We start from the raw sequence: 26,743 nt of genomic DNA on the forward strand, positions 1-26,743 counted from the left end.
GGGGGGAGACAAGGAAAAAAGGCCCATTTTTCGAGAAAACAGGCCCATTTTTTGTCCAAAAAAGGGCATGCATAGTGCTCCTGGTGGGTTGAGGGTGGGGGAAACAAGCAAAAAATGGGCCATTTTTCGCTCATTTTTAGCAATAGCAATAGCAGTTAGACTTATATACCGCTTCATAGGGCTTTCAGCTCTCTCTAAGCGGTTTACAGAGTCAGCATATTGCCCCCAACAACAATCCGGGTCCTCATTTTACCTACCTCAGAAGGATGGAAGGCTGAGTCAACCCTGAGCCAGTGAGATTTGAACAGCCGAACTGCAGAAAGCTGAAGTAGCCTGCAGTGCTGCATTTAACCACTGCGCCACCTCGGCTTTTTGTCCTCCCCAGCCCCCAGGAGCACTCTGGAAGCCTCCTAAAGGCAACGCGTGGCCATTTTTGAAAAGGGGGCAGGGTTTTAGTTAGGTATTCTGAACTGGTAGATGATCATTTCCTTTGGCTATATTTATTGAAAAGTATTAAGCCTTTCAAGATGCCTCTTGCCTGTTTTCCCAACAGTAGCTCAGAATCTGAGATAGAGGAGGAGGAGGAGGAAGAGGAAGAGGAGGAGGAGGCAGCAGAGCAGCCCAAGCAACCGACCTCCGATCTGGGTGGCGTGCCATGGAAAGAGGCTGTGCGAATACATGCCATGTTGAAAGGGAAGAGTGAGGAGGAGCTGAAGATTGAGAAAAACCATGATCATGAAAACCAGGAGGAGGTGGAAGAAGAGGAGGAGGAGCTGGAGGAGGAGGAAGAAGAGGAGGAGGAGGAGGAGGAAGAAGAAGTCTCTAGCGAAGGTTAGTAATCATTTGTTTGCTCGTGTAGGTATACATTTGTGTGCTGATGAATGTATGTGTGTGTATGTATTCCTTTTTTCCTCTGGAAAACTTACATATTAATACTGTGTTTTTGGGAGTATAAGATGCACCAAGATTTTGAAGAGGCAAATTTAAAAAAAAAAGTTTTTGCACTCTGCAGACCTCCCAAAAATGGCCCATTTTTTGCCAAAAATGGCCCATTTTTTGTCCAAAAATGGCATGCATAGCTTTTAGGAGCCTTTAGAGTGCTCCTAGGGCCTAGTGGGGCAAAAACGAGCAAAAAAACAGCCCATTTTTTGCTCATTTTTCCTCCAGGAGCATTCCGGAAGCCTCCTAAAGACCATGCATGGCCATTTTTGCAAAGGTGGCAGGGTTTTGGGAGGCTAAACATGCTGTATTCAGTGTATAAGATGCACTCAGATTTTCACCCACTTTTTGGGGGGAAAAGGTGTGTCTTATACTTCGAAAAATACAGTACATAGCAATAAATCTGATTGATACAGTATATAAAAAAATTCTGGGAAATTAGAAAGAAATCCTTTGAGGAAGTAATACCAGTAGAATCCAAATTGAGGCTATTTTTTTCTCATTGTATTTTGTCTAATCCATTTTTCTTTACCTTTATTCAATTTTAATATCATAAACACACAACTCGGCTGTCCTATTAGGGTTGACCAAAAGAAAAAGCTACGAATGAATATGTTGCCCTCAAGACGAAGACAGAATCACAATATTAGGAGCCAGGAAACCAACCTCCAAAGCCCACATTTCAGAAAACAGTTATATCATTGTTGTAAAGCTTATTCATTATCTACGAAGTTCAGTGTTCCATTTCTGTCACTTGCGGGGAAGGTTGAGAAAAACCTCTATCTGGAATTTGTGAAGCTGCTACTACAAGCTGTAAACAGTTTGCATCATGCGGTCGCCATTTGTGAGCCAGCTTCCGAAAAGCAGTCAGTGGAGGAAATTAGATTTATTTAATGACCACGTGATTCATACAACAATTGCAGTGATTCACTTAAATGTGGCAAAGAAGGTTGTAAAATCAAGCACAACTCATCATTCAGGAGTCTCATAATGCTCGTAATCCTTTTCTTTAAGAGCAAGGAAATATTGACTATAATGCCTTAATCCATTTTCAATGTATTGGACACTTAAAGACTTTACAGTAGGAAGGCACTAGAAACAACAACAGACCCTAATTCAGTTAGTTTAGGCCAGGGGTTTCCAACCTTTGCAACCCCAAGACTTGTAGACTTCAACTCCCAGAATCCCCCAGCCAGCATGGTCTTGTGTGCCAGAGGAATTCTGGGAATTGAAGTCCCAAAATTGCCTAGTTTGGAGATCCCTAGTCTAGGCCCTGTCCAGGGGTGGGTTTCTCGCCCCGTTCCAACCGGTTCGGTTGGAACGGGGCCGGCAGCGTCCTCGTGCACGCGCACGGTGCACACATGCGTACTAGCATCTGCGCGATGCTCCAGCTGCTCCTGGAGGATCGGTCAGGCGCTATATGCATCCTGTGCATGCGTGGAAGCGCAGAACTCGTCAAAACCGGGTAAGCACCGCAGGCGGGCGGGCCCTTCACCGTTCCCGGAAGTTACTTCCTGGTTCGCCGACCAACCGGTTCGCAGGGACCGCCGCGAACCGGTTGAAACCCACCCCTGGCCCTGTCCAATTTTGATGTTAAGAAATTCCTTCCCTATGGGTTGCAAGATGGGGTTCAATGACTTGCCAATTGTCCGTTAGACTGAAACAGCACGTTTCCTTATAACCTTGCTTCATAATGGAAATTATCTCCCCCCAATCGTGCTCCTCAGTCAAGGACTATTTGTAGCAAAGACTGTGAGGAAGGATACTAATGTTATTCTTTCTCCAGCCTCATGAATTTTTCCGTTTGTTTTTTTTTAAAAACACTAAACGTTAACAATATCTAACAGAGAAGTGAGGTGGAACATTAAACGGGGGAATCTGACTCTGTACAATGGCAAGCAGCCATTTCTCATTCAATGGGGATGAGGATGGGATTGTGGGCCTAAGCGTGCAATTGGTATACATTCAACGAACACAACAGGCTAATTTCACAATTGTCTAAAAAAAACACTGTCTAAAAAGTTGTGAGTCAACTATAGTCAAAAAAGCTGCAAGTCACTATTTACTGTGGCAGCCGGTAGAAAATCATAAACATGTAGAATATGTAGGTTGGTGGAAGGCGAGTAGGTGCCCAGCATCTCTGATTTTTATAATCATAACTGACAAAACCACCAACTTGGTTACTTTTGGACTGATCTTTTTTTTAAAAACATTTGGTTCCTATTTTAAAATAAGTATAGTCTGTCAGAGCATTTGATGACTCTCTCAAGTTCTGCATGGACCAACTCCTTTAATCATGGAACACAAGAAGGGGATTTTAGCCAATAAGAGTTTTGGTTAAGAGATTCCCTCTCCTGAATAAAGTAAGATTAGTTCAGTGTTTCTCAACCTTGGCCACTTGAAGATGTCCGGACTTCAACTCCCAGAATTCCCGCGAATGCTGGCTGGGGAATTCTGGGAGTTGAAGTCCGGACATCTTCAAGTGGCCAAGGTTGAGAAACACTGGATTAGTTGAATAGGTGCAGGAAAATTGCTTGTAAATCCACACACAATTTGTGGAATATATATACGCCTTTTCCAATTTTGTAGCCTCTGTGAGCTGTGGGATAGATGTGTATCCATGACGCATGTATTTATACCTATTTAGCATGTTCAGATTCCTATGTGAGATTGAACATGTGTAAGACTTTCTAGAAAGGAGAAGCAACTTAAGGCCTCTGTGGGTTTCCTCGGCTTTCCCCAGTGTTTCCTTCTCCCTCTCTGTCCTTTATTTTCACTCTGACAATGCTATTTGTTGGTGTCTTCCTCCCCCTGCTGTAGAGGGAGAGTATTATCCTTGGGAGCGAGAACTTCAGCAAGGCCTCTGGCTTCAACGTCTATCAAACGAAGAGGACATGGGTACTTTTAAAGGTACCCTTGCACCGTCACTGCATCCCTTGAGGAAAAAGGGGGAGCTCCTTTATTACAAAGAGCAGGTCTCATGTGGTACAGCATATTTAGAAGCTGCTGTATTCAGCAAAATTACATTCTAAGTAAAAGCACACCTATATCTGTCTTTTCCTCTAGATCAGTGTTCCTCAGCTTAGCCACTTTATGTTATGTGAACGTCAACTCCCAGAATTCCCCAGCTAATTCCCCAGGCACCTACGCTAGCTTAGGAATTCTGGGAGTTGAAGTGCCCGTATTTTAAAATCACTAAGGATAGAAAAACTGCTTTAGGACACTAGCATGGTAATTTACCATGTAGTTTACCTTCGTTTTTCATCACAATAACTGTGAGATAAGAAATAGAGATTACTCACTTCAATCCCTGATTACCATGATCAAATGAGGACTCTCTCTCTTTATTTTTTATTGAACATTTTAACCAATATATTATTAGGAGCAAATATAACATTTGCTTTTTTTCCCTGCCTCTTTCATAATGTAAATAGAGTAACAGTTAGATTAAAGCTCAGGCATTTCTAAATTAAATTCGTTAAATTCCATGGCCAAAATATGTGTCTGTTGCTGCACACACATATACTGTCTTTTTTGTGCTGCTTATCTGGGAAAGGGTCAAACTCTAAGCATGCAAAGACAAGCAGCATTGTCATCTTGTGTTTTTCACTGGGCCAGATTATTTTATTTATGTCATAGCTTGACATTTTTGTTACAACTTCCTCAAAAAGAATCCACACTATCCTCTCTTTTTATTAACCAGAAAAAAAAGTATTTTGTTCCAGTTTTTGAAGACTTGGCTTAAAAAGTTGGAAGTTCCCTCCATTTTGGCTCAATATTATATCATATGCTATTGTGACATATTATGATAATTTGATAAATGCTGTTTTCTTCTAGTGCCTGACATTCAGCTGCAAAAATGATTGCATATAAATAGAGAACAGGATACAGTGGCAGTCACTATGGCTATATATTGTAATAAATAAAAATTTGAAGAATTATATCTTTCTGGAGACCGTTTTGCTCACATACAAACCCTGCCATCAATTGTGGATAACAAATCACAGGCTATATTTTGTTTATTAGGGCATCTGAACAAGGGTTCCTATCTTTTATAGAATAAGATCCACATTTTATTCTTGCTTTCAAGGTCCCTTTTTCAGAGAAAACAATTTTTTTTTAAGTGCCAGCTGGACCATCAGAATTCATCCGTGATCGGACGACCAGCAGTCAATCAGCAAACCCCTTTTGTTTATACTAAGCTACAGATTTTCAGAAATTCAACCTAATAATCCCCTGTGTTAAAGTTTACCACTAGCTCAAAAGCTTCCAGGGAAACAAATAACCTTTATGGGCTTAAAGAAAATTGGAAATGGTGAGTTTTATTGGATACTATCAGAATAACAAGCTTTAATTTCTGATGGTTGATGAGGCCTGCTCTTTGAAAGCCTTGCTAAGGTTCTACATATGAATTCCCAGACATTTTTTAAATCTCGCAAACTAAACTCATCTTGTTAACTCCCCAGCAGTGTGTTCTAACACTAACAATACTTACCCAAGGATTTGTGATGGAAAAGGACAGTTGGCAGCATGAGTTGCCATAATTCAACAAGAGAACTTGAGTGCATGATGTTTTTCAAAATTCCACTGGGTGGTTTTAAAGTTACTTCATTCTTCTTGGAAGCAAAGTAGGATTGGGTGTGAATTAAAGAAAAAGAACAAAATGTATTTAACATTCTGCCTGTATTCTTAGTTTCTTTTTGGCTATTCTATGATATTGGGCAGTTATTGTTTGAAATGCTGCTCAGTAAAAGAGAAAAGGAAAACAGCCTGTTCTAAACCATACTGGTGAACACTGTAGCTTTATTGGTAATTAAAGAAGAATGATAAAATATAAGTTGGAATTTAGATGCATTTCTAATAGACTTAACCATGGTCAATCTTCAAGTATCATATGCATCACTGAAGGATTATTGTATTTTGCAGTGAATTGAAAATATAAACTGTAATATGGGAGGAAGCACCTGCATGACCAGCGCTGATCTTTATCTTTTTTTCTCTTTCAATATCTATTTTCTCTTTCAATCTACTTCAAATAACTTTTTTTTTCTTTCTCTGTCTTTCCTGTACTCCTTTTCCTCCCTGTTTTACTTTTCCTTTGCCTTCTGCGTGATCCGCCATTGGCCTTTTCTCTGCTAGCTGGAAACCTGAGGCTGCAGCAGATAGTAAATCCAATTGATCCCCTGGAAATCTTGGCTGATGTGCATTGGACACACATCCATCAGAAGGAGGAGGAGGAAAAAGTGGGTCCCACTTCTAAGTCCTCCACCTCAAGAGGTAACCATGTCCACTGCATTGACCCCCCACTACATCATAAGGGCATTTGATTCCCATTAAATGCAGAAAGACCAATTCTGAGACCATTGTCATGTTGCTTCTAGAGCTTTCATGTTTGTCATTGTTTGTAATAGAATGAAACATGTCTTGTGTCTGTGGTATGAACACTCATTTGTAATGGAAGAGGGATCTGCTGGTATGTACTATGAAGGCTATAGTTTGAGGTATCTCTTTTAAGCTTTAAGTACCCATGACTTCCTAAGACAGGCAGAATTAGTCTAGCCTAGGGGTGTCAAACTCAAGGCCCGTGGGCCGACCCCGGAGTGCTTAGATCTGGCCTGCGGGACTGCCCTAGAAACAGTGAAGGACTGGCCTGCTGTACCTCTGCCAATGAAAATGGAACTCGGGAGGCCCGCGCGTGGCTACAGAGCTCCATTTTCTCTGGCAGAGGGATGCAGGAGGCCGTTACAGTCGAAAACTGAGCTTGGGAGTCCATTTTCACTGGCAGAGCAATTGGGCCGCCAGGGGCGCCCCTGACACAAGTGACGTCAAGCTTGCCATGCCCACCCTAGCTACACCTAACCCGGCTCTCCGACGTCAAATGCAGCCCTGATGCAGCCCTCAATGAAATCAAGTTTGACACTCCTGGTCTAGCCTAATGCAAGAGAGAAATCGAGTGTATACAGTTCTTTAGGCTGGTTTAATGGAGAATAGCCTCCCTCAGCCTGGTGGATGTGACGTAGCGGGACTCCCCCCCCCTTCATTAAACCAGGCGTGGGTGTGGCCAGTGCGTGATGCATGCGGCCCATGGGCTGGGAGTTTGACAGCCCTGCTCTAGAGCTTTTGTTGGATACGTAATCTTAGTTTTGTGTTTTACATTAAATCTGCAGTTTGTTACTTTTCTTAAACAAAGACTAACAAAGTACTTCTTATGACCTCTTGAATTCCTAGTTTTGAAATATTAATACTTTGCAAGGAGAAGCTCTCTCCCTCCCAAAGAAATTACAACTCATGTAGTCCAATTACACACTGACTAACTTTTTCCAAACCCTTTAGAAAGTTTCCTTTCTTATACTTTCTTGAAATGAAAGGGAAACGGAATAAGAATATTTATTAGCAGAGGAGATATTATGAACTTTACAAGAGAAAGATTGCTTGTTTGTTTAGTCTTGGGAGTTCTGTACTTGAACTGTAATGTACTTGAACTGTAATGTTACTCATGTAATGTTACTCAAAATACCTACACTGCAACCTATTAAAATGAATTTAAAAATCAGTTTAAAGCAGTCCTTCCAAATAAGGAAAATTAGAAAGAAAGAAATGATCACCTACCCTTTACTATCCTTTTCACTCAATGTAAGAGAAACTTCCCATTTTAAAGGTAAATGATTTGGGTGAAAAGGTAACCTTTCTTTTGAGAAATGTAAATGGTGTTCCCAAGTTCTGATTACATAATTATTCCAGGTCAGGATCTGTATGTTATTTGAAAGGATCATTCAAATAGTTAAGTCTTTCACCAAAGCCTATACTGTCTCTCAGCCTATTTTCATCCAAACATATACAATTAATACCTCTGGTGTTCTATTAGTGGAAACCTCAAACACTTTTTTTTCCTAACAGTAACTCAATCACCTTTGAGCTCAAGGAAACAACTATCTGTACTTCTTAAAATATAAGCAGTTTTAAAATTTGACAAGCCTCTGAAAGCCTAATTTGAAAACAAACAGCCCAAGCACAAGAGATCTAATATTTTGATCTTATACTTTCTCTGAGAAAAAAAAAAGAGAAGAAGAAGGCATATCTGGGGGTTCAGTAATCCTTGCAGTTTGAAAAGATGAATATGTTCATTATACTTCCCTTATGTTAGATTCTATGGATATTTCATAATTGCCTTATTTCCTTGGATTTTCTCTGATGACCTGGTGTACGGTTTGGGGTTTCACCGTTTATTTGGCTTCATGGAAACTTCCCTTGATTCCTTTCCTTGAATTTCCTAGCTCGCTATATCCTGGTATGGTCCTTTTTCTTTGTGTTGGGATGAACTCTTTTGAATTCTCAACCAGGGCAGCCAGGAGGAGAACTTTGACTCAACCTTTTAAAGGTCCCAGGTGAAGTAGTATAAAAGAGCTTGATCTTGTCTCACAACTAAGAGATATACTGTACAAGAGAAGGCGAAACATGCAGTTTTGTAACTCATATTAAGCAATGGGCTCTAAATAACCCTATTTACGTTGTATGTTGTAGTAGATAGAACAATCTTTAAGAAAGCTGGATATATTTGGCAGGAGAACATGGGAGATGATAGTTTGAGGACTTCTAAGAGTTGGGTTCTCTATGGCAGAATAATCATCAGAAGAAAAATTCATCCACTTAAAAGGAAGGGAGAGAATCGGGTGAAATGCTACCGATTTGGACCGATTTGCCCGAACCGGTAATAAAAAAATGCTACCTGTTCGTCCAAACCGGTAGTAAAAAAAACGCTACCAGTTTGGGCAAATTGGTAGTTCTGACGATCAGCTGTGTGACAGTCAGCTGTGCTGCATGATTAATCATGCATCACAGCTGATTGTCACGCAGCTGATCGTTGGAATTACTGGTTTGCTCGAACCGGTAGCATTTTCTAAGTACCGGTTCAGGCGAATGGCATGCATGCGCGCACGAAGTAAACCAGTAGCAGACTTCAGAGCATTTCACCCCTGACGTGAGTATAATAGGGATTGAGGGAGTCCATTGATCAGAGCATTTCTGTTTTTAAGTATTTTTTATTTTACCAGAGGTTCTTTGATTTCTACGAGAAAGGTCAGAGCTCAAGCAAATGTTAATCTCAGCTTGTAATAATTTTTCAACAGAGTTGCCTCAGGTAGCCATGGTGGAAGCCATGGCAGCAGATACCAGGATCAAGGAATTTATGTTTCAATCTTCCCCTTCTTACAATCCAACTTAGAATCCGTTTGATTTTGCTTTCCCATGGTGTGTTTTTGTTTTGTTTTTCCTGCTTCCTGACTTTTTTTTCTTTCAAAATACATGTTGAGTGTGCTGTGGAATTTATTATAATTTTATTTTATTTTAATTCAGCATCTGACCTTCCCTCCATCCGCCACGAGGCAGTACAGGCATGGCTGGATGCAGCCCCAGGAGGTAGTTTTGGTGATGTTCTGTTTATAGCCTCACAAGTAACCCTGCCCGCCACCGCTGGCAATGCCACTTCTCCATGTTTCCAGTGCCGCATTTGCTGGCCTTTTTTTTTTAACCCAGGAACTATCAATGTCTTTATTGCTACTGCATGGCAGAGTTGGGGAGGCAGGGAAAAGGGGGTTGCATGTCTCAAAGAGATGAGCCATTCTTGCATGAATTAAACCACCATCTTAATTCCTTCAGCTTCACTTCTTGCAGAGAATATGGAAATTCAGATGCAGTTTGAGAAGAGAAATAGATTTTCTAGATATGCCATAGACCAGTAGGACCTATTTAAATCTAACACTTAACTGAAAGGTGAAAACAAGCCACAGGTATTTCTCTGAGTGCTCTTGACGACTAAACACCCATCTTACAGTTTGCTAAAAAAAAACCACACACACAAGATTTCCATTGGGGCCAGTAGAAGATTGCTCCCCAAGATAAATTATTTCCTTTACTCAACTCTCATAGTCTTGATTTTATGCAAGACCCTTGGTGGCCATAGTTTTCTAAAATTACATTTAAGTTAAATGCTGTTTTAGGCGATCTGAAGTGGTTCCATCTTTAAAATTCATAATGGGAAGATGTGTGATCTGTCCCACCTCACATAATCTTATTGTAATATTACATTTTCTATAGAACATCTTCCTAATGTGGGGGAAAAAAATCTTCTCGCTTTTTTCCGTAGCCATTATCTTCCAGTTTCGAAACTTAGAAATGGTAGACAAAATATGTCTACTGTTCTGAAAAGAGGTGTAGTTCGAAGAAGTCATCGAGGATCACTGAGCTGGAAGAATGCTAGTCCAGATGAGGGATCGGCAACCTTAAACACCCAAAAGAGCCACAAAGGTCCTAACCGGAAGGGCCCCCTCCCTTCAATTCTGAAGCCAACCAGAAGTCTGGTTCCCCCACCATAGAATCTCCTCCTACCTTGGCATCCTTTTTCTTCTATCTATCCTAACTGAAAGCCCTATCAATTGTGGAGCTGATTGGTGACAGGGACCCACAGCAGAGGGAGGAAAGAGCCACACATGCAGCTCCAAAGTTGCAGGTTGCTGACCTCTGGTCTAGATAGACCTTAAGTTGACAAAAACTTTAATGAGAACTCATTGTTGAAGTCAATTTGAAGTGTATTAAAGTCAGAATTGAGATACGTTTGTGTGACTGGAATTCCATCATCTAGATAGAAACCTTAATAGATCAGATTCTTTGTAAAGTGTCTTTGCTACTCCATATAAAATAGCTAAATTATACAGGTTGCTTCTAAAGAGCCTTTTCCTTTGGTCTTATTCTTACAGCTGAGTCCTCCTAAAAGAATTGGTTATAATTTTAGATAGCAGAACACAGATTGCTTGAGACTTGGCAATTTAGATTTTGCATGGATGGAGCTAGTGCGTTTCTAAAACTTTTTTTTTTTTTTTTTTTTTTTTTGCTTCTGTCAGCAAAGTTTGCATATTGCCTTATTCTTAGCCAGTTTTGACTGCTGACCAATCTGGGCAAAACATTGCTTCCAGTAGTTTGGGATATAGTAGTGCATCGCTTTTAAGTTTCTATGCGAGAGCTTCCCCCCACCCCTTGCACTTTACGTTTAACTGCTTAATATGTTTAAAGATGTATTAGCAAAATAACTATGAATAGAACACATTTTCCCAAGAATAGATGTGCACCAATATATGCTAATTTGTGCCTCCATTAACATATCACTGAAATTTGATTTGGATTCATGGGAATATTGCATGATGCTTAGGAGAGACTAGTCTCTTCTATATTGAAGGATGTTCCAAAATATTATATCAATTAAATGTGTAGCACCAGTTATGCTTGATTTTAAAATGATGTATTTGACCTCCACATACAGTGGTACCTTGGTACTCAGCTACTTTGAAATTCATTGAATTTGGTACCCAAAGCCACAAAAACGTTTATCCCAGTGTTTGTTTGGTACTCAATACACAAGCTAGAACTTGTGTTGTCAGCTACCTTGTGACACGCTACATTATTCCTTATGGGAAAAATTTGTTTGAAGCTCATCAATTTTGGTGCTCCTGGAACGTTGGAATGATGAATACTAAGATATCACTGTACTCTTAGTTTGGATGGTTGCTTAGAATAGCTATAGCTAAAATATATTTCCATTTATGTTTAAACATCAATAGGGCTATAATTGTATAATATTACAAATATTTAAATATGAATATACTAAAAGGTCAGCATCACATTTCAAGGCATCTTTCATTTCATATATTGACCAAACATATTCTACTTTTAAAAAGATGTATTTGACTCATGACCTGAAGTTTTTGTTTTTATCCAACATATATGCATTGAGCTTTTATGATTAAAAAATGATTTGCTGTAGCTCATATCTGATTGTCTCGGCTCAGATGCATCAATGTCACATACATCAATGTTCTTCAGTGTTCAAATGAAAAAAAAAAAAGGCAAATCTTTATTCCAGAATAATTTTGTCCTGTCACACATATCAATTTTAATCCAAAGTGGTACAGTCCTAGCAGAACAAACATCACATGTTTGCTGTTTTTGGATTGCGGGAGTGTGTCTTAAGTGATCCTCCAAGCAGAAATCTATTTTCTCTTCCGCCCCATTGTCTCTTTTTAAAATTGGTACCAACAATTTATTGTAGCTCTTTGTGAAGAGAATGATGATGAAGATGAAGTGGGTTCTGAGCCTGCAGAAGCGTTTGAAGATGGAGACACTGGGGCAGAGTTGGATGATGGTAGGAGTCTGAGGACATCTTCAGACACTATGTTGTTGGTTGATGTCATGGAACCATGGATGACCTTGGGGGATAAGGGGAAGAGATGCTCCCTAGACAATCAGATAAGAGGGAGGATCCCCCAGTGGCTTAACAATCAGAGAAAGAAATTTAGGAAAGACTGCCCTCATTGATTAGATAGTTAAAAGTAGCGATGGAAAGTTTGTACCTTCAGACTTGTCAGATTCTTATTAATAAGTACCTTACTATAAAGTAGAATGAGCTCATCTAGTCTTGTTTCCTGTCTGATTTACCTGTGAGAACTGCAGAAATACTGCAGAAATGCAAAGTCATGCTACAAAACAATTACGTGCAAATTTGACAACCCCAAACCAAACAGCTCAGTTGATATAGTAACTTAAGTAGTGGCTTAATGGCGTGAGGCTTGGAGGTGGTAGAGAAGGATTTCAAGATAATTATACATGTCATTTTTTAATCACATGTGGAATAGCCACGTTAAATAAAAATGTAGTAAAGGGCTTCAGAAACACAGAAAGAAACTATTTTTTACTCTAAAATTATGACTTAGAACTAACAAAACTAGGTAATTTAGCATACACATAATACAAAAAGTAATGGAGGGAGAGAGGAAAGAAGGAAGGAAAATAAAAACAGAAAGAGGAAGGAAGGAAAGAAAGAAAGAAAAGAAAGACAGAAAGAAAGAGGAAGGAAGGGAAATAAAGACAGAAAGAAAGAGGAAGGAAGGAAGGAAGGAAGGAAGGAAGGAAGGAAGGAAGGGGGAGGGGACAAAAGCCTACATAGTTTCACCATTCCCTTCCCTTGTTATGACGTTACTATAAATATGTATAAAATTTAAATCTTAATTCTTTTTTTTTCAATTCCTGATATATTGATGGGGGTTTAGATGACATCCCTTCTGATGCAGAGGCAGAGTGTCGCATCCATCAAGAAGAAAAAGAAAAAGAAAAAGGAGAAAAAGAAGAACTGAAAGTCTCTGAGCTCAAGGAAGCAGAAACAGCCACCCCTTTCATTATGGCGGAAGGTACTAAACTTTTCAGCACTGCAGAGCACACTGGATTGGCTAAGAACCTGTAGGCCAAATTACACAGTTTTTCCTGTTTTTTAATTTAGAATAAGTCAAAGAACGATTCCCATTAACAGTGTTTTCAAATAAATCTGTTATCCCTTGCAAGTGAATACTTGCCATCAGCGGTGGGATTCAGCCGGTTCGGACCGGTTCAGGCGAACTGGTAGTTCTGGCGATCAGTTGGCCGCGCCAACCCACCCCTGTGCTAGTCTGTCCTATATTTCCTTTATTTGAAGCCCAGCTAATAAGTGCGGCAGGCGCTCAGCAAACCGGTTGTTACACCGGTTGATCCCACCACTGCTTGTCACTCAGGAAATTCTTGCAATAATTAACATAAAGGTGTCATCATGAAAGATGTCATTTCAGAACTTTTTGCCTCACAGTATTGCCTCTTGCATTTTTAGTCTGACTGTCGTAGCAAAATCAGGAGCAAGGAATTTGTCTGCCTATCTGTCTATCTATCTATCTTCTAATTATCAAAGATCAAGAATGATGAGGACAACCTTATCTTCTATCTTGATGCTTATGAACTGTATGTAGTAATCAAATATTTGGCCTTTGACTCTTGGTAGCTGGTTCTGTTTGGGTATTCAGGCCTCATGAAAAGGAGTAAAGTAGAATATAGAACTGGGTCATTGATTTTTGCCATTGTGCTTCAGAAAAGCATCTAGTTGGCCAGTGTGGGACACAAAATACTGGGTTCAACAAACAAATATTGGATCCTTTTTGGTTAAACACATTGTTTTCAAACTAAATAGCAATTCACACTGCTGTCCCAAAGGAGCTTTTTCAAAAGACAACTCAACTGGACTTTGCTTTTCCTTGAAGATGTTTTGCTTTTTAGATGAGAAGCAAAACATTTTCCAGGAAAAACAAAGTCCAGTTGCCTTTTGAAAAAGCACCTTTGGGACAACCATGACCTGGATGACTGAGACTCTCCATAGAAATTCACACTGCTGTTATTACCAGAGCAGTGTACCATTTTTGCAAAGAGTACAGCATGTAAAGCCTTCTTACTTGGCAATAATCTCTGAAATATATAACAATTTCCTTCTGAGTAATGTGCATAATAATCATAATAATATGTATAAGAAGAGATTGTGCAAAGTAGAAAGCCAAGGAGTGTTGAAGGGAGAGATAGTCAAACTTGACTCACGTAGCAAATTAACTATCTAGAAAGGAGCATGAAAGGAGGTACTTAATTCCATGTACTTTATTTGGTTTTAAGATGGTCACGGCTTTGTTTTTTGGTTCTTCAGATACCTGTAATACGTGTCTTCCAGTCCAGTCACCATGTGAAAGGACTGGCTCTATTTCTCCGATTTGTAACCATAAGGAAGAAGAAAAAGAGGTAAGGAATTGTCTTCATCCATAAACCCAAACTATGATTTTTAATTGTACAGGTCATAGTAGTCTTATTTATATGCAATTAAGATATTATTATTAAGTTCACATGTTTAGTCTAAAACAAACTCTATTAAAGGTGAAGAAGAAATGGTGATAAGTACAGTGACTTTCTTTCACACAACTCAAGATTTGTTACAAGAGTTATTTAATTTTCCTGGCTGAATGGGAAGCTGATATTTCTCCTTGTATAGATATCATCTGGAATGGGGCGTTTCAAGACTTAAGGAGAACATTGCAATGTCTACTCCTTGGGAGCCAATGCTGGAAGGCCTACCCAGCTTGGAGCATTTTTATTATTTTACCCAGCTAAGGGAAAAGAGCATAAGGCAATAGGTAGACAGTGGCTGACATTGCTTCCAGCCGAACGGCCATAATTCCAGTTTCAAAATGGTAAAGATTTATATAGAATGTCTTTTACACCGGAAACTAGTAGCATCTGCCAAATGTAAATAATGTATGTCGGTTGTTTTCAATAGCAATATCACTTAGACTTATATACCGCTTTACAGCCCTCTCTAAACGATTTACAGAGTAGCATATTGCACCCAACAATTTGGGTCCTCATTTTACCCACCTTGGAAAGATGGAAGGCTGAGTCAACCTTGAGCCCGGCGAGATTTGAACTGCCAAATTGCAGGCAGCCGGAAGAAATAGCCCGCAGTACTGCACTCTAACCACTGTGCTACCAGGGCTCATATGGTAGTTCTAGTCTTACAGATTTGCATTCTTATTTCTGTATTTTGATTGTCTGAACTGGTGTGGAATTCTCTGGAACAAAACTTTTTATATTGTAACCACATATGCTATTATGTACCATGAAAATTTGTCAAGAGTTCGTCATTAAGATAGCCAGTAATGGTAGGAATAGCTGAAAAATAGCTTGGCCAAATGCTATTTATCTTCCATGTAATGTACACTAATTGGGGCAATTTTGAATAATAGTGTTGACTTCAAGTGCAGTAAGAAGGAGCCTTAGCGCAACCTGGATTATCTCCCCAGAACCCAGCAGTAATATCCTGTGGTTCTGCAACAAAATTGTAGGCGGTGTTCTGTAGATGTACTGATGAGGAAATATTATCAGAAAGTAGGAATAGGAAGCCATTATTCTAGAACGGGTTTCCAAACGTGGCAATTTTAAGACTTGGGGACTTCAACTCCCAGAATTCCTCATTTTAGAACTTAGTGAAAGATATTTTAGGCCACTAACTATGATTTTATCACTTTTGTAGGAATCTCTTTTACCGATATTATACAGAGAAAAGTCTTCGGATATCCATTTTTTCTCTGAGCCTTTCCTCCCGAAAAAAGAAAAAGAAGACAAGATCCTTGATGGTCAAAAAGCCCAGAGTCCACCAGCATCAATTTCACCAATACGATCACAGCCAGTTGCACTGCCTGAAGCTGTCACACCAATATCACCTGTAAAACCACCATCAACAGTAACCTTAGAATCAATTTCTCCACCTCTTGCCCCCTTGCCTATTTGTTCACAGCCTTTACCCACCACTGAAGCCTCCGTTACACCTCCAGCAGAGCCACCGGTGTGTTTTCAGCCAATCCCAGCTTTTACTTCTACTCCTTTAGCCAAACTTGCTCTAAAAAGTCAAGATGGGCAGATGGAGAAACTGGAAAGTCCCAACACAGCAGAAGAGATTTTGAAAAGGAATAATCTTGTGGAGGAATTCTGGATGAAGAGTGCTGAAATCCGTAGGAGTTTGGGCCTCACTCCTGTCAACAGAAGCAGGGGGTCAGACCCAAACTTTACCTACTCACCCATAGAATGTGCTCCTCTTAAATTATATAATTCTGACGCGGGGCCAGAAGAAAAGGGAATCCATCCTGTCAAACCACCAAAGGTAATCATGCCAAAGTTGGATAAGGAACAATTCTCCTTGCTGACACCAACCTCCCAATCAGAGAAAGAGCTGAAAAACTCAAAGGATGTGAAAAGAGATCTCTCCAGCAGTTCTGGACTGGGACTTCAGGGTAGTTCATCCAACATGAGGACATTGGCCAGCCAAAGTTTCAACACATCGGATTCCACCATGCTCACTCCTCCGTCTAGCCCTCCTCCGCCACCACCTCAAAATGAAGAACCAGCAACGTTGCGAAGAAAAAGGCACCAGGCGATTTGGCAGAAGGAATCAGAGCCCATACAGATACCTCAGGTGGCACCGGCCAATGAAAGGATCCGACCCACCAGAGGTTCCTCTCAACCACCCAGAGAGGAGGTGAGGAAGTCATTTGTTGAGAGTGTGGATGAAATACCGTTTGCTGATGACGTAGAGGACACTTACGATGACAGAACAGAGGATACCAGCCTGAATGAAAAATACTACACTCCACCTAGCAAGCCAAGGCCCGAGAAGCCTCTTCAACTGCATGGGGTTAAGGGAAATGATAGGTCATCGTCCAGTGAAGGAGGAAAGAGAGGCCTTCCTCAGGTCTCTGCTGAAGCTAAGGAGTTAGCTGAGGAAAGGATGAGGGCCAGGGAGAAGTCTATCAAAAGCCAGGCCTTACGGGACGCGATGGCTAAGCAGCTCAGCAGGATGAAAGATCTGGAGATGACCAGCAGTGCTCTGGCTGCAAAATCGCACAAAGCATCTACAGCACCCTCAAAGACCAAAGAATTCGCTTTAGACCCTTCAAAGCATCCCACTGGCAAAACCAGCCAAGGCCCTACTCTGAAGCACCACGTTAGCAGCGAGAGGTTCTTCCCTCCGTTAACTGACATTAGTGGTCACGATGGGTCTATCACATCGTCCGAAGGCTCCGGCGGGAAGAATAAAAAAAGGACTTCTCTCTTCTCTCCCCGGAAGAACAAAAAGGAAAAGAAGTCAAAGAATGAAAATAAGCAATCTGACAAATCCAGCAGCGCAGCTGAGGAATCCACAAAGCCCAAATCCCTTTGGAAGTCTGTTTTCTCCGGTTACAAGAAAGACAAGAAGAAAAAGGCAGATGACAAATCTTGCCCCAGCACACCTTCCAGTGGGGCCACGGTGGATTCTGGGAAGCATAAGGCATCTCCATTGGTTAGAGCAGCAGGTATAATACCAATGCCTATATATTAGAATGATTTCACTTATTTTGTGCAAATACAATCTTAGCTGCAGTTATTACGTGAATTATCAAATATACATTTTCTTTACTGTAAGTTTCTGGTAAAATCCCCAACAAAAATAATTCAGGTTTCAGATCAAGATGCTGTTGCATCATCTTTTCCAACCATGTTCATATTTTTATCTTTTTATTATTATTATTATTATTATTATTATTATTATTATTATTATTATTATTATTATTATTATACAATTGTATCACAGCGGCCAGTTGTTTCGCCGGATTTGGCATTGGTTACTAGTCGGGCCCCACCCAGGGGCCTAGGACGTCGTAACGTATTTTCTTAATATGCGTGCAGATCCAAGCAGTGCGGCTTTTTGCATTTGACTGATGGTGATTTTGTCAATTTTTAACTGTTTTAAATGTAATTCCAGTGCTTTTGGAATAGCACCCAGTGTGCCAATTACCACTGGAATTACCACTGCTGGTTTGTGCCATAGTCGTTGAATTTCGATTTTTAAGTCCTGATATCTTGCGATTTTTTCATGTTCCTTCTCGGCGACCCTGCTATCACCTGGTATTGCGATGTCTATGATTGTGACCTTATTTTTCTCAACCAGTGTGATGTCTGGTGTATTATGCGCCAGTATTTTGTCGGTTTGTATACGGAAATCCCACAAGATCTTGACCATCTGATTTTTGGTGACTTTTTCAGGCTGATGTTCCCACCAGTTTGTTGCTGTTTTAATATTATAATTTTTGCACAAATTCCAATGGATCATTTGTGCTACTGAATTGTGCCGCAATTTATAATCAGTCTGCGCGATTTTTTTACAGCAGCTGAGTATGTGATCAACAGTTTCATCAGCTTCTTTGCAAAGTCTGCATTTGGCATCATCAGAGGATTTTTCGATTTTGGCCTTAATGGCATTTGTGCGGATAGCTTGTTCTTGCGCAGCCAGGATTAGTGACTCTGTTTCTTTCTTTAATGTACCTGTTGTTAACCATAACCAAGTTTGTTCACTGTCCACTTTATCTTTTATTTTTTCCAGAAATTGGCCATGCAGTGCTTTGTTCTGCCAACTCTCCATTCTTGATTTTATCACATCTTTTCTGTATTCTTGTTTCGTCTGTTGGGCCTTCAGTAGATTTTTGTTCTTTACTTCGATTAATAGATGTTCTTGACTTTCTTTTAAATAATCAGCCAGTGCATGTTTTTCTTCTTCAACTGTTTGCTTCACTTGTAATAATCCTCTGCCACCTGATTTTCGGGGCAGATACAGTCTATCAGTATCACCACGTGGATGTAAACTGTAGTGCATTGTCATTAGTTTCCTGGTTTTTCGGTCCAAAAGGTCCAAATCAGCTTGTGTCCAGTTAACTATACCAGCTGTGTATCTTATAACTGGTATTGCCCAGGTATTTATGGCCTTGATTGTATTTCCACCATTCAATTTAGATTTCAAAATTTTCCTAACTCTGTTGGTGTACTCTCGCCTGACAATAGTTTTTACTTCTCCATGCTTGATGTTATCCAACTGCAGAATGCCTAAGTATTTGTAGGCTTCATTTTCTTTGCATTTAATTAATTGGCCATTGGGCATTTCAATTCCTTCATATGCAGTGATTTTGCCCCTTTTTATGGATACAGTGGCGCATTTTTCCATGCCAAACTGCATTGAAATATCGGTGCTGAATACTCGGACTGTATTTGTCAATGATTGGATTTCTATTTCTGACTTTCCATAGAGTTTCAAATCATCCATATATAGTAAATGTGAAATTTTTTCAGCTTCTTTGGCTGTTTGGTAGCCTAATTTCATTTTTTTTAAGATTACTGATAGGGGGATCATTGCGATGATGAAGAGAAGAGGTGAAAGTGAATCACCCTGGAAAATTCCTCGCTTGATATTAACTATTCCGTAGATCTCATTCCCTACTGCCAACTCAGTTCTCCATTGTTTCATCGCCTTTTCAGTAAAGGATGTAATATTTTTGCTAATGCCAGTTGTTTCTAAGCATTTTATGATCCAGCTATGTGGCAGTGAGTCAAATGCCTTTTTGTAATCAATCCAAACCATATTCAAGTTCGTTTTTCTGTTCTTACAATTTTCTAATATCATTTTATCAATTAGAAGCTGATCTTTGGTGCCCCTGCTCCTTCTTTTGTTGCCTTTTTGCTCTACTGGCAAGATGTTGTTTGTTTCCAAATAATCCATCATGTTATCTGCAATAATGCCTGTGAGTAATTTGAAGGTTGTTGGCAAGCATGTTATTGGTCTGTAGTTTTCAGGTGTTGTTCCTTTAGTTGGATCTTTCTGAATCAAGTATGTTTTTCCAGTTGTCAACCATTCATCAATTTGGCCCTTTTGTAAAATTTCATTCAGTTGCCTGGCCAATATTGCATGTAAACTGGTCAGATATTTGAGCCAGAAACCATGTAATTGGTCCTTTCCAGGTGATGTCCAATTATTTACCTTTTTAACTCGATTTTTGACCATCTCAGTTGTTATTTCTAATACTTGCATTTGTTTGTTGCCAATGCTTTTCTCAAAGTCATGTATCCACTTTGCTTCCTTGTTGTAGTCCTTTGCATTTTCCCACAATTCTTTCCAGAATTCAACTGTGGCCTGTTTTTTCTGGTTTTTCACTTTTGGTGTCACCATTTACATTAAGACTTTGATAAAAACGCCGTTGGTCTGATCGAAATTGCTGATTTTGTTTATATTGGATGATTCGTGCCTCATATCTTTCAATTTTTCTAGCTGTTGCTGTTATCTGCTGTTTTACAATCTCTACAGCTTCATTGATGTTTCTTGTATCCAATCTATATCGTCTGATTAGCCGATCTATGATTTTGTTGTTTTTAAGCCGTTGCTCATGCATGTTCTTTAAGTTACTAGCATCTGCCCTTAATTTTTTGATTTTTTGTTCTAAACGGATTTTCCACTTTGGCTTTGATGCTTTTTCTGTTGTGTGACTAGGTACTTTAATTTTAATGCCTAGTTCATTAGTGACTATTACAGCTGCGCTGTACATTAACTGGTTTGTTTCCAAGATGGATCCCGGTTCAATTGTTGAAAACACTGCATTAACCATTTTCATGATAGGGGCCAAAATTTTCTTAGGCACAGTTTTTAGTGATGGTAAACGTTGCCTTTCCTCATTAAGCAGAAAATGCTCCATGATCTTATCCTTCAATTCTTTTTGTTTTTGAGTTAGTTCATCAGTTGGTTCAGTGATAACTGGTTCTAGTGGTGGTGATATTATTTCCTCCCCGAGAGCTTCTTCTGGGAGTTCTACTATAATGTCTTTAGTTGTGTCTTGAATATCAGTTATTTCCGCTTGTGATATTGTTTTTTGGGTTTTGCAATTTGCCTGAATTTCCTCATGTTCAACTTCACTAAACACTTTATTCCGTATAATAAATCGCCTTTGATCTGCTAGTCGTTGTTCACTAACATTTGAATCTGGATATTGTTGTTTCCATAATTCATACATTCGCTTTAAATATCCTCTTTTTTCTGGCTCTGAGTTGTAGTAACAGGCCATTATGGCACGGTTTTCATCTGCACTATATTTTTGTCGTTTTGTTGGCTGGTCCACTTGTAGCCCACTTGTCGACGGATGTCCAGGGACCCCAACATCCGCCGCGGCCCTTGTTAACCCGCGCGACGACCGATGCGGTATGGAATTCTTATTTGTTTTTTTCACCATATTGTATGGGTTGGCGGGGGGTTTTTTACGGGACCAGATGCCAACCTGACCCCAACCCTCCTCCTTTCTCATCCGGGCTTGGGACCGGCAACGGCGGAGTTATTATTATTATTATTATTATTATTATTATTATTATTATTATTATTATACAATTGTATCACAGCGGCCAGTTGTTTCGCCGGATTTGGCATTGGTTACTAGTCGGGCCCCACCCAGGGGCCTAGGACGCCGTAACGTATTTTCGTAATATGCGTGCAGATCCAAGCAGTGCGGCTTTTTGTATTTGACTGATGGTGATTTTGTCAATTTTTAACTGTTTTAAATGTAATTCCAGTGCTTTTGGAATAGCACCCAATGTGCCAATTACCACTGGAATTACCACTGCTGGTTTGTGCCATAGTCGTTGAATTTCAATTTTTGGTATTTTGCTATTTTTTCATGTTCCTTCTCGGCGACCCTGCTATCCCCTGGTATTGCGATGTCTATGATTGTGACCTTATTTTTCTCAACCAGTGTGATGTCTGGTGTATTATGCGCCAGTATTTTGTCGGTTTGTATACGGAAATCCCACAAGATCTTGACCATCTGATTTTCGGTGACTTTTTCAGGCTGATGTTCCCACCAGTTTGTTGCTGTTTTAATATTATAATTTTTGCACAGATTCCAGTGGATCATTTGTGCTACTGAATTGTGCCGCAATTTATAATCAGTCTGCGCAATTTTTTTACAGCAGCTGAGGATGTGATCAACAGTTTCATCAGCTTCTTTGCAAAGTCTGCATTTGGCATCATCAGAGGATTTTTCGATTTTGGCCTTAATGGCATTTGTGCGGATAGCTTGTTCTTGCGCAGACAGGATTAGTGACTCTGTTTCTTTCTTTAATGTACCTGTTGTTAACCATAACCAAGTTTGTTCACTGTCTACTTTATCTTTTATTTTTTCCAGAAATTGGCCATGCAGTGCTTTGTTCTGCCAACTCTCCATTCTTGATTTTATCACTTCTTTTCTGTATTCTTGTTTCGTCTGTTGGGCCTTCAGGAGATTTTTGTTCTTTACTTCAATTAATAGATGTTCTTGACTTTCTTTTAAATAATCAGCCAGTGCATGTTTTTCTTCTTCAACTGTTTGCTTCACTTGTAATAATCCTCTGCCACCTGATTTTCGGGGCAGATACAGTCTATCAGTATCACCACGTGGATGTAAACTGTAGTGCATTGTCATTAGTTTCCTGGTTTTTCGGTCCAAAAGGTCCAAATCAGCTTGTGTCCAGTTAACTATACCAGCTGTGTATCTTATAACTGGTATTGCCCAGGTATTTATGGCCTTGATTGTATTTCCGCCATTCAATTTAGATTTCAAAATTTTCCTAACTCTGTTGGTGTACTCTCGCCTGACAGTAGTTTTTACTTCTCCATGTTTGATGTTATCCAACTGCAGAATGCCTAAGTATTTGTAGGCTTCATTTTCTTTGCATTTAATTAATTGGCCATTGGGCATTTCAATTCCCTCACATGCAGTCATTTTGCCCCTTTTTATGGATACTGTGGCGCATTTTTCCATGCCAAACTGCATTGAAATATCGGTGCTGAATACTCGGACTGTGTTTGTCAATGATTGGATTTCTATTTCTGACTTTCCATAGAGTTTCAAATCATCCATATATAGTAAATGCGAAATTTTTTCAGCTTCTTTGGCTGTTTGGTAGCCTAATTTCATTTTTTTTAAAATTAGTGATAGTGGGATCATTGCGATGATGAAGAGAAGAGGTGAAAGTGAATCACCCTGGAAAATTCCTCGCTTGATATTAACCATTCCGTAGATCTCATTCCCTACTGCCAACTCAGTTCTCCATTGTTTCATCGCCTTTTCAGTAAAGGATGTAATATTTTTGCTAATGCCAGTTGTTTCTAAGCATTTTATGATCCAACTATGTGGCAGTGAGTCAAATGCCTTTTTGTAATCAATCCAGACCATATTCAAGTTCGTTTTTCTGTTCTTACAATTTTCTAATATCATTTTATCAATTAGAAGCTGATCTTTTGTGCCCCTGCTCCTTCTTTTGTTGCCTTTTTGCTCTACTGGCAAGATGTTGTTTGTTTCCAAATAATCCATCATGTTATCTGCAATAATGCCTGTGAGTAATTTGAAGGTTGTTGGCAAGCATGTTATTGGTCTGTAGTTTTCAGGTGTTGTTCCTTTAGTTGCATCTTTCTGAATCAAGTATGTTTTTCCAGTTGTCAACCATTCATCAATTTGGCCCTTTTGTAAAATTTCATTCAGTTGCTTGGCCAATATTGCATGTAAACTGGTCAGATATTTGAGCCAGAAACCATGTAATTGGTCCTTTCCAGGTGATGTCCAATTCTTTACCTTTTTAACTCGATTTTTGACCATCTCAGTTGTTATTTCTAATACTTGCATTTGTTTGTTGCCAATGCTTTTCTCAAAGTCATGTATCCACTTTGCTTCCTTGTTGTAGTCCTTTGCATTTTCCCACAATTCTTTCCAGAATTCAACTGTGGCCTGTTTTTCTGGTTTTTCACTTTTGGTGTCACCATTCACATTAAGACTTTGATAAAAACGCCGTTGGTCTGATCGAAATTGCTGATTTTGTTTATATTGGATGATTCGTGCCTCATATCTTTCAATTTTTCTAGCTGTTGCTGTTATCTGCTGTTTTACAATCTCTACAGCTTCATTGATGTTTCTTGTATCCAATCTATATCTTCTAATTAGCCGATCTATGATTTTGTTGTTTTTAAGCCGTTGCTCATGCATGTTCTTTAAGTTACTAGCATCTGCTCTTAATTTTTTGATTTTTTGTTCTAAACGGATTTTCCACTTTGGCTTTGATGCTTTTTCTGTTGTGTGACTAGGTACTTTAATTTTAATGCCTAGTTCATTAGTGACTATTACAGCTGCGCTGTACATTAACTGGTTTGTTTCCAAGATGGATCCCGGTTCAATTGTTGAAAACACTGCATTAACCATTTTCATGATAGGGGCCAAAATTTTCTTAGGCACGGTTTTTAGTGATGGTAAACGTTGCCTTTCCTCATTAAGCAGAAAATGTTCCATGATCTTATCCTTCAATTCTTTTCGTTTTTGAGTTAGTTCATCAGTTGGTTCAGTGATAACTGGTTCTAGTGGTGGTGATGTTATTTCCTCCCCGAGAGCTTCTTCTGGGAGTTCTAATATACTGTCTTTAGTTGTGTCTTGAATATCAGTTATTTCCTCTTGTGATATTGTTTTTTGGGTTTTGCAATTTGCCTGAATTTCCTCATGTTCAACTTCACTAAACACTTTATTCCGTATAATAAATCGCCTTTGATCTGCTAGTCGTTGTTCACTAACATCTGAATCTGGATATTGTTGTTTCCATAATTCATACATTCGCTTTAAATAGCCTCTTTTTTCTGGCTCTGAGTTGTAGTAACAGGCCATTATGGCACGGTTTTCATCTGCACTATATTTTTGTCGTTTTGATGGCTGGTCCACTTGTAGCCCACTTGTCTACGGATGTCCAGGGACCCCAACATCCGCCGCGGCCCTTGTTAACCCGCGCGACGACCGATGCGGTATGAAATTCTTATTTGTTTTTTTCACCATATTGTATGGGTTGGCGGGGTTTTTTTACGGGACCAGATGCCAACCTGACCCCAACCTTCCTCCTTTCTCATCCGGGCTTGGGACCGGCAACGGCGGAGTTGTTATTATTATTATTATTATTATTATTATTATTATTATTATTATTATTATTATTTTACACATGTCCACCACATATGATAATACGACCCCGGTGTCTGGTGGCATTTCCAACATTTTGCTGGTTTATCTTTAAAACATCTTTGCCAAACTTGCTGGTGGAAAATGCCATCTGTAAAACATCTTGTACAAATTCTCTTTATATGCAGTCGACATTGTTAACATAGTTTCTACGTCATAATTGCTGCCATTTTTCTGTCTTTTGCTCATGCTATCATTGTTTCCTTCACTTCTTGTAGTTTAATACGCAGTAAATAACTATGCAATTTTTAACACCCTATCATCTGTTCCTGTTAATATCATATCCAATTCTGTCACTTCCTTATAAAAACCACATAATTTTGCACTTTTTTCATATCTAGATTGTATTTGCAGTTTCATATACCAAACCATACTTGTTTTTTCAATTCTTGTTTAGTTTTGAGCTCACCATAGCCAAAAACTCTTCCAGGCATTGTGCACATCATCAAATTTGCTCCAGCGTGTTAATTTGCTGTAACCCTTTATGTATTTAGTTGTAGCTGAAAAGGAAGAATAAGTATGAGAGGTCAGACTAAGAGCAAACAGTCTTTTTTTTAAAGGCAGGTATCTTTAGATTTCTTCCAGATATTGGAGAGTTCTGTATCTAACCGTAGCTAGATTAGACTGAAGGAGAGCGATTGACCCAGTGATCTGATGGAAAGTTGAATATTGTCTATTTAATTCTTGTCTGGTAATTTTGTCTTCTCGTATCTATGCATTTAGGGATGCGGTAGCTCAGTAGCTAAGACACTGAGCTTGTTGATCAGAAAGGTCGGCAGTTTGGCGGTTCAAATCCCTAGCACCACGTAACGGAGTAAGCTCCCGTTACTTGTCCCAGCTTTTGCCACCTAGCAGTTCGAAAGCATGTAAAAATGCAAGTAGAAAAATAGAAACTATCTTTGGTGGGATTCCATGTGCCTTTGGCATTTAGTCATGCCAGCCACATGACCACGGAGACGTCTTCGGATAGCACTGGCTCTTCGGCTTTGAAACGGAGATGAGCACCGCCCTTAGAATCAGGAACAACTAGCACATATGTGCGAGGGGAACCTTTTCCTTTTATCTATGCGTTTACTTATTTATTGCATTTATCCCAGTCTGTTAGACACCCAACTCTAGTCCAGAAATGACAGCAGTCATTTAAAAAACCATCAAGAAGGGTTCCACCAGCCATTGTAACCCAACACTTGAAGAATGGTTAAGTTTAGGGCCTGATTGAGGCGGGTGGGATGAATATGAATCCCAAGAGGGGTTGGGAGAAGGAATGATATTAATAGAAAAACCCAATTTCCTGTATCCTGGGTTAGGCAGCATCGTTTAATCAACAGGATCTGGAAGTGCTGACTTTTTCAGACTGTGTGGGATGAGCAGATGTTACAGGGAATAGGGAGCTCCTCAGGTTTTTTTTAGAAGTAATTGACTGCAGATCACTTATCCCCAGTTTCAACTACACTGCCTGGAGAGATACTATGAGTCAAAAAAAAGTTAGGTTATTGTGTCGGGAAAAGGAGTATGATTGCTTCTAGAGCACCTTTCATTGACTGGGACCTGAGATG

At 39.6% G+C, this 26,743-nt stretch overlaps 1 protein-coding gene across 5 annotated transcripts in view; it reads left to right on the top strand.

The window, feature by feature from the left end:
* The window catches only part of MICAL3 (microtubule associated monooxygenase, calponin and LIM domain containing 3), a 218,929-nt gene that overhangs the window by 160,500 nt on the left and 31,686 nt on the right, over positions 1-26,743 (top strand). For 4 of the 5 annotated variants that reach the window (XM_032220796.1, XM_032220795.1, XM_032220797.1 and 1 more), the window contains 6 exons: positions 554-831; positions 9,292-9,354; positions 12,038-12,130; positions 13,035-13,172; positions 14,477-14,568; positions 15,854-17,669. In XM_032220796.1, coding sequence (XP_032076687.1) covers positions 554-831; positions 9,292-9,354; positions 12,038-12,130; positions 13,035-13,172; positions 14,477-14,568; positions 15,854-17,669 — 2,480 coding nt within the window. The remainder of the gene's footprint in view (positions 1-553; positions 832-9,291; positions 9,355-12,037; positions 12,131-13,034; positions 13,173-14,476; positions 14,569-15,853; positions 17,670-26,743) is intronic. The other variant, XM_032220798.1, reaches the window with a different exon arrangement.

Source organism: Thamnophis elegans, chromosome 7 (genome assembly GCF_009769535.1).
Source record: "Thamnophis elegans isolate rThaEle1 chromosome 7, rThaEle1.pri, whole genome shotgun sequence".
Taxonomy (NCBI): Eukaryota; Metazoa; Chordata; class Lepidosauria; order Squamata; family Colubridae; genus Thamnophis; species Thamnophis elegans.